The 12,367-nt window shown below is 38.5% G+C and overlaps 1 protein-coding gene across 7 annotated transcripts in view; it reads right to left on the reverse strand.

The window, feature by feature from the left end:
* Window positions 1-12,367, reverse strand: part of GPHN (gephyrin) — a 593,666-nt gene that overhangs the window by 22,477 nt on the left and 558,822 nt on the right. For all 7 annotated transcript variants that reach the window (XM_077767144.1, XM_077767143.1, XM_077767142.1 and 4 more), the window contains one exon: window positions 9,794-9,881. In XM_077767144.1, the coding sequence (XP_077623270.1) occupies window positions 9,794-9,881 (88 nt within the window). The remainder of the gene's footprint in view (window positions 1-9,793; window positions 9,882-12,367) is intronic.

Genomic DNA, 12,367 nt, shown 5'->3' on the forward strand with positions numbered 1-12,367 from the left:
TATATAACTATTATATATTTCTATATATATTACAAGGCAATATATACTCTGTATTTATAATTTAGTATCTAATACTTATATGCAAACTTATTTTAACCTCATAAGACATTATTATTTCATACAATTAATAGTCATTTACATTTACCCACATATTAACACTTTCTTTTGCTCTTTAGTCCTTTCTGCATTTCCATACCTACAGTCTTTCTGATTAAAAAATTCTAGTCTTTGCTAAGGCTGTTATATTTCCTGTTTGTCCATATTCCTAGAGCACTTCAAAGGCTTAAACTAAGAGCCTGAGATATTTGCTAGGGCCCCTCCTCCACTGCAGGTCCTGAACTCCTAAGACTGTTAAAATTCTGTTTATTTTCTTAGCCTCTTATCAACTCTGTTATGGTTGGCTTCTTGGTCTCTTCTACCATTACACTGCCTCTCATTCCTCTGGCTTAGGAATTAGTAAATGCCTTGAGGAAGAATGTGGCAGAGAATTCTAGTGTTACTTTCTTGTTGTTTGCTTTTCTTTGAGATCTTGGTACCTTAAATCCTGGCTATCTTGGTTGCTCTCTTCAGACACCTATTTTTTCTTCTCTAAAAAATTTTAAAATTTATATAGCTTTTATAGTTGCTCTTGGTGGGAGGGTTGGTCCAAATAAGCCACTGTATCATAGCAGAAGTAGAAATCTCCAGACCTTATTTCCCATNTTCCTTATTCAACAAGTATTATACATCAGGGATTCTATATGTGCTATAGATTGAGATTTAATGGTGAAGAAGGATAGACATGGTTCCTGACACAAAGATGTTCTATTGTAATTTACTGCTGAAGACAGACTAAAATAAGTAAACCAACAAATAAAATAATTATAAAGTGTGGTACATGCTAGAAAAGAAATAAGTGGGTGCTGGGATAGAGAATAATTGGGTGGGGTAGAGGATACGGAAAGGCCATTTTGAAAGAGGTGGTGAGGATGAGAAGGATTCAGCCATATGAAGTGTGAGGAGATGAGAAAACCAGGCAGAGGGAGTACATATTAAAGTTTATAAATCAGTAAAGAATGTGTCTAGAACTAAAAAGACAATGAGTGGGAAAGAGGCATCAGATGAGGTTGGAGAGACAGGCAGAAGCCATACCTGTAGGGCTTTGAAGGTTATGACACAGAGTTTTGAAAGCAGATATGCTCATTACAAAGTTGCTAAATGAATGGAAGTATTTTATTTTTCTTGGGAAAAAAACCCCCACCATCACCAAACCTCTCTGTTGTTGAATGCCCCTTTTCATTCTTTTTGAACATGAAGGAATGCTTCATCTTTCTTGTGACAGAGGGAAAGCTTGTACCAGACATAGCCATAAAGGCCGAGAATCATCATTGTTTTTAAGTTTTTATCTATCTATAGAAGCAACAAGGATCTCTGTCTGATATTCTGAAAGCTGGGGTCAGACAGGAAAAAGATAAACGATGGGATGAAGAAGCAAGGCCTTTTCTGCAACTCAGATAAGAACAAACAACGTTAGACAAGTTGCAAAAGACTTTAAAATGGGCAACAAAGGTTATTGGATGTCCAGTGTGGCACAACCTTCTGGTTTCTTTGTGTGTTTCATCAGCTTTGAGCTATTTTACAAAAATTAAGCTGTAGAAATGGAATATTATTCAGCTATAAAAAGAATGAAACCTTGTCATTTGCAACAACATGGATGGAGCAAGACAGTATAATGCTAAATAAAATAAGTCACTCAGAGAAAGATAAATGCCATATGATTTCACTCATATGTGGAATTTAAGAAGCAAATAACAAAGGGGAAAAATGGGAGAAAGGGAGAGAGAGAACGAGGGAGAGGTGGAGAGAGAAAGAGAGAGAGAGAGAGAGATCAAGGGACAGACTCTTAATCATAGAGACCAAACTGATGGTTCCCAAAAGGGAGGGGGTAATAGATGAAATAGGTGATGGAGATTAAGGAGTGCCTTTATGATGAGCACAGGGTGATGTACGCAAGTGATGAATCACTACACTGTACACCTAAAACTAATATAACACTGTATGTTAACTAACTGGAATTAAACTGAAATCCTAAAAACATTTAAGCTTAAGAAAACTGATGGTAAACAAGATTATTATTCAAAGAAATGCAATTAATTCTGTCCGTGGAAATATAAATGATTATTTGCCTGTGGATTTAAAGCAGTTTTGCATCTATTAGCAAATTTATCTTAGCATTCCTAATTATCTCTATGAGTATGTTCTTTGAATTCCCCTTTAAACCAACTGTTTATTAATGAATTAAATAAAATCTTTGACATGTGTTCATTTTATATATTTATGAAATTCATGATTTTATCTATAAAAATTATACTTTAATAATTCTGGAGGCTCCACTGAGATGTGCCATTGATTTACCTCATGGAGTCAGGTAAACTTGATTGCCAGAGAAGTGCACTTTATGGGTGGGCTTACAATGGGGCATATTTTTCCTGGGTTCTTGGAGTGAATGCCAAACAGTTTCTCTACTTGTGTTCCCTCTATTGATTTTGACTCTATTTTTGTTTCTCTGCAAGGTCTATAAGGTATTCCCCCTTGTGGCAGCGATGATTGGGAATTTGGTTTTATAGTCTGACCATTTGGTGATTCCTGTAAATGGATGATTGACATCAATTCTCAGTTGGGTAGGAGAAGTCAGAGAATCTAGCTTATTTGTCTTTCTCGTCTATTTGTATTACTGTCATTTGGGGCCCAAACCAATCAAAAACTTTGTGACCTCTAGGGTGGAAAACAGCTCTTTATTTGTAACCTGGTAAGTTTTTTTCTTTCTGTGTTTATTCTCCACCTGTGGTTGAAGTTGTTGAGCTGAAGCTGTATGGTCTTCATGAGTATGCATATCTATGTGTCTATCATCCAGAAAGACATTTATCTCATTTTGTGAATGTAAACTGTTTTCTTACTTCTGGAGGGTATTCATATATTATATGCCTATGAGACCACCAAGCAGAGTAGGCCTTGCTCAGGCTGTGCTTTGTATTCAGAGTGCCTCCCTCCTATCTCACCCCTCTTCATCTGAGTCTGAATGTAATGGAGGTGTTGGAAGAAGCAATCCAAGAGCCCCTCATCCCCAACTCTCCAGTCTCATCAGGATCTGGAAGGCCCCATCATAGGGCCACAGTAAAGTTTGCTTTACAAGGAGAAAGAAAAACATACCAAAACAATTAATTATATTGTCTCTTAAATTAAAAGGTGCTCTGTTCTGATGGACTTAGAGAGAGATAAATAAGTGGTTATAGAAATAGAATATTCCTAAAATTATAAGGTAAGAAGGAAATGTAACATATTTTAAATGAGCTACATTAAAAGGTATTCTTATAATTTTAAGAATCAAAGATCACAAAGTTAAGGTAAATCTTTGGCAAATGAGACAAGCTTTAGTTATTATGAAAACCTACCAATGTTCTTTTTTTTATTTATCAGTGTTAAGTATAATTAGGTAAATGTTTTTTATTTTGCTTGGGTTTGTTTTTCCTAAACTTACATAGGTTTATTCATCAAATAGGTTAATGCTATTCCTATATAATATTTTAAGAATGTGAAAAATGTAATAGTGGGTACAAAATAATTGGCTCTTTATCATGAAAAACTTTAAATTTCAGTATCAATTATGTTTGTAGTATGTCAGATTAAAATCTTATTGAACTGATATTAATTAAATTAATGAATAATCATCAGACACCTGGATGATTTCTAAGTAAGACAGAATCCTGGATCACTGATAATTAAGCATAATTTTAAGTTAATATACAGGTCTTCCTTCATCATGATGGAGTTACCTCCTTAACTCATTGCAAGTAAGCTGAAAATATCATAAGTTGAAAATACATTTAATAGGGGCGCCTGGGTGGCTCAGTCGGTTGAGTGTCCGACTTTGGCTCAGGTCATGATCTCACAGTTCATGAGTTTGAGCCCTGTATCGGGCTCCGTGCTGACAGCTCAGAGTCTGGAGCCTGCTTCTGATTCTGTGCCTCCCTCTATATCTGCCCCTCCCCTGCTCATGCTCTGTGTCTCACAAATGTAAAGTGAACATGAAAAAAAAAAAAAGAAAAAAAAAGAAAATACATTTAATAAACCCAACCCACTGAACATCACAGCTTAGCCTAGCCTACTTTGATTGTGCTCAGAACATTTACATTACAGAACATTTCTGTAAAGCCTATTTTATAATAATGTGCTGAATATCTTATGATGTCATTTACTGAATACTATACTGAATGTGAAAAACAGAATGGTTGTGTGGGTACAAGATGGTTGTAAGTTTATCAGTTGTTTACCCTTGTGATTGTGGCTGACTGTGAGCTGCGGCTTGCTGTGGCTGCCTAGAATCATGACAGAGTATTGCCCTGCATATCACTAGCCTGGGAAAAGATCAAAATTCAAAATTTGAAGTACGGCTTCTAGTAATGTGTATCACTTTTGCACCATCATAAAGTTGAAAATTCATTAAGTTGAACCACCATAAGTTGGGGACCATCCATACTTTTGTTTGAAAGTTAATATACCTTGTTTTTTATTTTTATATGTTAGAGAGAGGCTATATCTTTAGGTCATGTGAATATGTTTGTACATCTTTACTACATTAAGAAAGTACAGAAAAGATGCATGTGGCTGTAGAAAGTTATATTCTGTGTGTTTATGAACTTCGCTAGTCTTCTCAAATGCCTACAGATGATTTCTCAATTTTCTAGTTTTCACTGTGAGATAAAAATTAGTTACTTCTTTAAACAGTTTAATGAAATATGGGTGGTTATAATTATGCCAGGAACATTAATGACAGAGAAGTATAACTACGTGTGTTCTTTTGTTTTTCAAGGAAAAAGAGTATTTTTTAAAAAGCCCAGCCACTTCTCAAAATATTTGATCTCAGGACACTTTACATGCTCTTAAATTAAAATTTATATGGATCTCTAGAGCTTTTTATTTATGTAGGTTATGCCTATTGATAGTTACTGTATTAGAAACGAAAACTAAAATATATAAAAAATGTTGATTCATTTGGAAACAGCAATGATAAGGCCATTTCATGTTAATGTAAATAACTTATTTTTTATGCATTGTTCTATAATTTTGAAAATTCCTTTAACATTTGGCTTAATAGAAGTCAGTTGGATCCTCTTATTTGTTTCTGTGTTGAGGCTGCTGAGATGCTACACAATATATAGCCACTGGAAAAACTCACTGTACATTCATGAGAGAAAGAGAATAAAAAAGCCAGATAAAGTCTTAGTCGTATGCTGTCAGCATATACCCCAACACGGGGCTCGAACTCACGAACCTGTGAGATCATGACCTGAGCTGAAGCCGGACACTTACTTAACTGACTGATCCACCCACGGGCACCTCATAACCCTATCTTAATCGAGAACCCAATTCTTTTTTAACAGTTCTTTTTGATTTTGTCTTCTAAAGATCAGATCTAAATTTAGTAAAAAGTAAAAATTTCAGAATACCTTTTACATCTAAAACTGTCTTTGAAATTTCCTAGAGGATCCCTAGAAAATCACAAAGATTTCTTTCATCTTATAAGAAGAGATGTTAGAAATAATTAGGTTTTCTTTGATATGTTACCATTGTAAGAGTTTCATGGGAGGGGAGTTGCTGTCCCCATGCTGAGAAGAGATGCTCAGTGTTCCCAGGGTTAGCTCCATATATGTAAAAGTTTATAAATATTTTAGAAATTGTGTGGAGATTTGACAATGCCCTTAGTGTCCATAATATGTTTGCACTCTCAGGGGAAGCACATCAAAACTTTTATGAAATAGGTACATACTTTATCCCAATAGAGAATTTTATTTATCTTCTATTCTGATTTTATTAATTACAGTAACAAATTAGGTACAGCTATTAAGTGTCTGTCATCTTTGGAAAGTTTCTGTTTTACTCTAATGCTTGCTTAAAGGCTCTGCTTAAAACTGCAGTAATAGTTTGTGCCTGCAACAAAGACAGATTCAGAGCACTAGGGAAAAGGACCGTGATAGGTACTTTGAACTATTGACACTTCAAAGAATAGTCTCTTGGGTACAGGCACCTGAGGTGATACAGCTGAGATAACTTTTATAAAGTACCAGTAGACTCTGTCAGGAGTCCTAGGAGTCTTTAGAATACAAGCAGATGGCTTCATGAAAGCGGACTGCTAACCCAAATCTAGCAGAACAAGAATGACATAGGGATGAAAGAAACAATAAGGGAAATGTTATTGGATTTATTTGTTTGGAGTATTGATTAATTTTAATAGTCTATTGCTGTATAGCTCTAGATTTGCAAAACAAAGTTAAGGAAGCCTATATGGTTAATGAACACTTTTGCTGTTTAAATAATCAGGGTGAGCCTATGAGACCAGTCTTTTTTTGTGATCAATAATGATCTTTATGATTATTTTAATCATATGAGATAGGACGGGGACACTGTCAGGAAAAATTAAGAGACTTTCAAATAGGGGGAAAAATTACTGGGTGTCTAGTGTATTCTATCCTCCTTGGTCATCTGTGGCTTTCATTGTCTTTGAGATATTTTACAATTCTGTAGGTTGTGGAAAATTTATAGTAATGTATATAATTCTTTAAAAAATGTTTACTTACTTATTTTGAGAGACAGAGAAAGAGACAGCAAGTGTTGGGGAGAGGCAGAAAGCAAGGGAAAGAGAATCCCAAGCAGGCTCTGTGCTGACAGCCTGGAGCCTGATGCAAGCACAATCTCACAAACTGTGAGATCATTACATGAGCCAAAATCAAGAGTGGGAGGCTTAACCGACTGTATAGTGCTCTGTATGGTAATGCATATAATTCTTTAGTTTTCATAGCAAAAAGCAGATGCTATGTACTTGAAACTATCAGTGTTTTATAAAAATAAACACTTTGAGTCAGAGGGAGGTGGTGGTAGGAAAAGATTTTGAGGGAAACAACTGTGGAAGAGCCGTTTTTTCTTGGCTGAGAAGAGGACTGAGGTCTGTGGGTCTCACAAGCATTAGGAGCTCCCTCCCCTTACCCTGAGGCTCCCAGCCTCCCCTCGATCCCAGTGTGTCTAGCAAGGCCCAAAGGAGCAAATACCTGAGATCTAATGGTACTACAGAGATGTTCTAAGTGTATCCAGTGCAGACTGGTGACCACATGTCTTCCTGATCCGCTGTTGGCCTCTTAAGCCCTTACTGTTTTCTTGGCATAATCCTTGGAGTGGGTGAGCTCTATAATGGCTTAATAAAATTTCTTGCCAGTTCTGTAGCATAGGTACTCATAGTAGGATGAATCAAGTAAATAAATTTCTTCCTGCACATGAGATTCATGTTTGCTACATAATGCTTTTGGATCTTTCCTTGACCTCCTTGTCTTTTCAGTGACTATTTTTCAGGCTTAGCCCTTGGCTGAAGCAGAAGTTCTGTTTCTTATGCTTTTCTTTCTTTCTGCTAATGAAGTACAACTGAATTTTTTTTTTTTTTTTTGGCAACTAGAACTTGCAGGTTGGTAGGAGTTTGTAGCACTTCTGCTTTATCTCTTTCTTCCTGGTTCCTCTTTCATCTCATTCCCACTCAAGGGGGTAGGAAGGAAAAGTATTAGCTCCAATGGGATACTCTAGGATGTCTAGTTCCTAAAATCTCTTTACTAGTAAGCTAATGGTTTAGTGTAAGTATCTTACCATACAGATAGTAAAGTAAATAAAACGAATATGCTTTACTATATTGCCTCTTTATTTGTGAGTAAGTCGTTAGGATAAATGGCATATTTGTTAGCACTAATAAAGAAGCTTAAGGTTGAGACGTGCTCTGTCCTTACAAGAGTGGAGTCTCAACTGCCAAGCCTATGTCTGTTATAAGCTAGTTGCTTTTTCAAAAGTATTGGAAAAGACAAACTTCAGGTTTGTCAAACAGGTATTGTCCCATAATTAAGCTCATTAGCAACTAAGGTAAATTATACATGAAATACTCCCTGGAAACACATTTAACATTAAGTATTCTTTTTAAAAACATTTTGTTTTTGATGTTTATTCATGTTTGAGAGAGAGAGAGTGAGAGAGCGAGAGAGCACAAGCAGGGGTGGGACAGAGAGAGAGAGGGAGACACAGAATGCAAAGGAGGCTCCAGGCCCTGAGCTGTCAGCACAGAGCTCAGCGTAGGGCTCAAACTCACAAACCATAAGATGATGACCCACTGAAGTTGGATGCTTAACCAACTGAGCCACCCTGGCGACCTAACATTATGTGCTCTTAACTTCATGGTCTGCTCTTGTGTTACCACAGGGAGTTTGATGATAACGAAAATAGACAGCCTGAAAACTATTTCTTATAGCTCTATTACAATGCAGACCTCAGCCCTGGCTTTTGTGATCTGGAAAGAGGTCTGCAGCAATTTGCTCCACCTGGGGCTAAGGACTTCTGTGAGATGTTAAGACGAACCTAGCAATCTGTCTGCTATAAGAAGAATACCTACCCACACTTCAACACTTTCATTCTTCGATGTAATCTGAGATGGTAGTCTTAGACTGAGATTCTCTATTTTTCTTCTATGGTTTTTGGTCACTTAAGGACTATTTGTAAACACTCTAAAACTAGTTGTGAATGAAAGGTAGACATTCTCTGTTCACAAAACTGAATTCTGCCAAAGAGACAGGTTATACATTTAGGCAGTTTTATAGCTAGAGAGGGCAGAGACCAAGAACAGTCATATATATAAGATCTAGCTAAAACTTAATTATGCTCTTGGAAAATCTGAATTTTAGTAAAAACTGCCATTCTGACAATACTTTTATAACTTTTCAGTTTAGCCATTAATATGAAAAAAAAAGTAAAGATGGAAAGGGATTATAGGCCAGTAAAAACATTTTGTGTTCTGAAATATTTTTGAGCCAAAACATTAGACTGGTTATTATAGTAAAGCATATTTTTGCTGCTATAACATTATTCAGTAGGCCCAATAATCATCATGAACTAGGGGTGCCAGGGTGGCTCAGTTAAGCATCTGACTTCAGCTCAAGTTATGATCTCACGGTTTGTGGGTTCGAGCCCTGCGTCAGGCTCTGTGCTGACAGCTCAGAGCCTGGAGTCTGCTTCGGATGCTGGGTCTCCCTCTCTCTGACCCTCCCATGCTTACTCTCTCTCTCTTCAGAAATAAATAAAAAACATTAAAAAAAATCATCATGAACCAACACGTTTCATTAAGATATATAAAATTAAAGATGCTGGGACACTGAAATTGCGATTTTTAAAGGACTAAGTATATACTTGCATAAGACAAGTGTATTTGCATAAATATACTTAGTCTTATAAAATCCTATTTATCCTTATATATATGTTTGCATTTTGTTTCCTTCATTTACTATGATTATGAGCATTATTATTTGTCAAAAGGGGCAATGGAATGCCTAATTCTTTCTTTCATCCGTCTGGGAAGCTAAGGGTTCTTTATCAGGTATGGAATGTGTGGCAGGGGAGGACAGGATTTTGGAGCTTTACCTTGAGGTTAAATATCTGTATAAAGGAAGTCCTAATGTTATAGTAAAGTTGAGTGAGCAAAGAAACAGAAATCTTCAGGGGAACATCGAAACCATTTTGCATGCTGTGGGATTCTCCAAGCTGCTCATGATGCTAAGCCCTCTCTTATATACCCATACTGCATCCCTTTTTGCTCAGAAATTTCTGAAGCCCTAGGGATTTTTCAGATTTGTGCAGGTCTGGTTATGGATAATAGATATGTACCAGACTACAGTTAATCAACCATATGCAAGGACATTACGCTGGATAAATTTTCATGATTCCCATTTTTTCATACCTTTTCCCCCATGGATACACCCCCTGACGTGATGATGACATCAGCACGACTGATACCCTCATTCAAGGCATTGAGTAAGTCATCTGGGCTGGAAAAAAATAAAGACAAATAAATTAACCATAAGGAAAAGATTTTATATATGAATGTCAACTTAAAACTAAACCGCTTTATTCACTGGGTAGGCATTAATATGGGTATAGCATTTTACTCTGTATGATCTCTGTCCAACAGGAGCCTAAGTCTTACTGCAGAGAAAGAACCTCATAAGGGCGGAAATAGTGGCTACTGGTAATTTCACAGAGCTTTTTGTTTTAACAAGGCAGAGACACTGAAGTGTTGGTAGGCTGTCTAACCATCCCAGCTTGCCTAGGATAATCCCAGATTTAGTACTGAAAGTCACATGTCCTAGGAAATCCCAGGCAAATTAGGACAGAGGGTGACCCTAGATATTGGAGATGTCACGCAAAACTCTTCAGAGGGGATATGACTTAAGTTAGTTAAGCTTTGAGAAACAGGCTAGATTTTTACAGGTGGAAGGAATGAGAAAAAGCTTTATAAACCAGAATATCAGCCTGCGATGTAGCCTCACTGGGGATTAATATGGAGAAAATGAACTGTCTAGAACAGTCATATAAGTCTATCTATTTTCCAATTGAATCTGAAAGCAGGAAAGATCAGGGTCCCAGCTCAGACAATCGGGTAGGAGGATTTCCCTCTTACTCAGTCTTCTGTTCAGGTCTTCAACTGATTGGATGAGACAGAGCAACACTAGAAAGGGCAACCCGCCTTAGTTACTTATTCAAATGTTGATTTCATCCAGAAACACCCTCACAGACACACCTAGAGTAATGTTTGGCCAAATGTCTGGGCACCTGATGGCCCTGCCAAGTTGGTACATCAAATGAACCATGAAAGTCAGATTATGAAGGGCCTTGTTGACCATGAGGAATTTACCTTTATCCTCTGGACAACAGAACACCTTTAACATATTAATTAGGACATATATAAATAGGACAGTGACATAAACAGATTTGAGACTTAGAAACTGAATTCTGGTAGGAGTCTGGGGGAAACTCATCGAGAAACTAGCATAGGCAAAGGCAGTCAGGAGGCTTCTGCAGTGATCAGGACATGGGTGTCAGCTTGGGGAGCAGGTTGTGATGAAGACTGAGAGAAATGATATATTCCAGAGATATGTAGAACTTAGTATTGGATGTGGGAGAGGAGGAAGAAGGAGAGGTCATGGCTGAACCCAAGTTTCTACCCTTGACAACTACAAGGAAGGGAAGGGAAGGAAGGGCTTAGAATGACTGGGATAGGACAGGATTAAACTCAAGAACTGGGACTTCATCTAACAAGAAAAGGGTGGTGGTGAGGGTTTCCTAGAAATATGAAGACACAATAGGCATTTATTGGGTATAAAGGGTAGAAGAAAAAAACCAGCAAGGCAGAGACAGTATGAAATATTCTGAGAGGGTTAAAAACACAGGATGAATATTAGGGATTGAAACTAGGCGGATTACTGATAGTCAAATGAAAAGACAAATTTACAGCCCCTTTGACTGCATAGGTCAAAGGCCTGGGAAGAAGAGATGGAGCAAAATCAAGAGTCTATCCTCTGGGGAGGGGCAAGATGGCGGAGAAGTAGGAAGCTCCATGCATTGCACTCACCCCCATATCTCACACTGAAAAGATCTGAAGCCATAGGAAATCTTACAGAATCCAAGAGATTGGGAGAGAAAGGACGCAGAATCCACTGAGAAAGCCTTCTAATGTGAGTGTGAACTGGGGAAGATAAAATCTGGCGGGGATCGGAGACTCACAGGGACGGGGGCGATCCCCCTCTGCGGGGAGTGAGAGGGGAAAAAGAGAGAGCCTGAAACTACTCAAGATAAGGTCCCTGCCGCTGGGAAACAAAAAAACCTCTGGTCGGGGCACAGGACCATTCGCGCCAAATCCCCGCGCGCCAACTCATCCCAGAGTGGCTGCGCGCGCACACCGCTCCTTTGTTCCTTTGTACTCCTGGCTCGGCTGGATTCTTGGAGGAACCGTGTGCCTACCTCCGCACTCCGAGCTGGCTGGAACTTTAGAGGGAAGAAGAAGGGCTTAAAACTGGGAGATTTACCTGCGAGTTTGTGTTTTGGGTGACGAGACACAGAGGGACCTGGTTTCCCTCTCTCTAGTGGGCCAGATGCACCCTGCAGGCAAGCCCCTGCCCATGCTCACCAACCCAACCCGGAGGAATAGGAGCAGCGGCTTCTGGCTCCACACTCAGGGCTAGGCAAGAGGACTGGAATTGCTCTGAGGGGATCGCCTGCGAGGTTGTGTCTACCGCAATTTCAGTCAGGTGCGCAGACTGCACTTGGAAACTAGCCTGGCCTGGGTTAAAGAGCGCCACCCACCCAGCACGGGAAGTTTACACACCCAAAAAAGCAAGTTGCAGTGCTTGGTTCAAGAAGGGACTGGAGCGCCGCCACTCTCCTCTCCACAACCGCTAAGGCAGAGCTCCCGCCTGAGGCATTGGATCACGCCACGCCCATCCCTGCCTGAGAGGTGCCCTCCTCCCTTTTTTTT

This window comes from Crocuta crocuta, unplaced genomic scaffold, assembly GCF_008692635.1.
Source record: "Crocuta crocuta isolate KB4526 unplaced genomic scaffold, BGI_CrCroc_1.0 scaffold55, whole genome shotgun sequence".
In the NCBI taxonomy this organism is placed as follows: domain Eukaryota; kingdom Metazoa; phylum Chordata; class Mammalia; order Carnivora; family Hyaenidae; genus Crocuta; species Crocuta crocuta.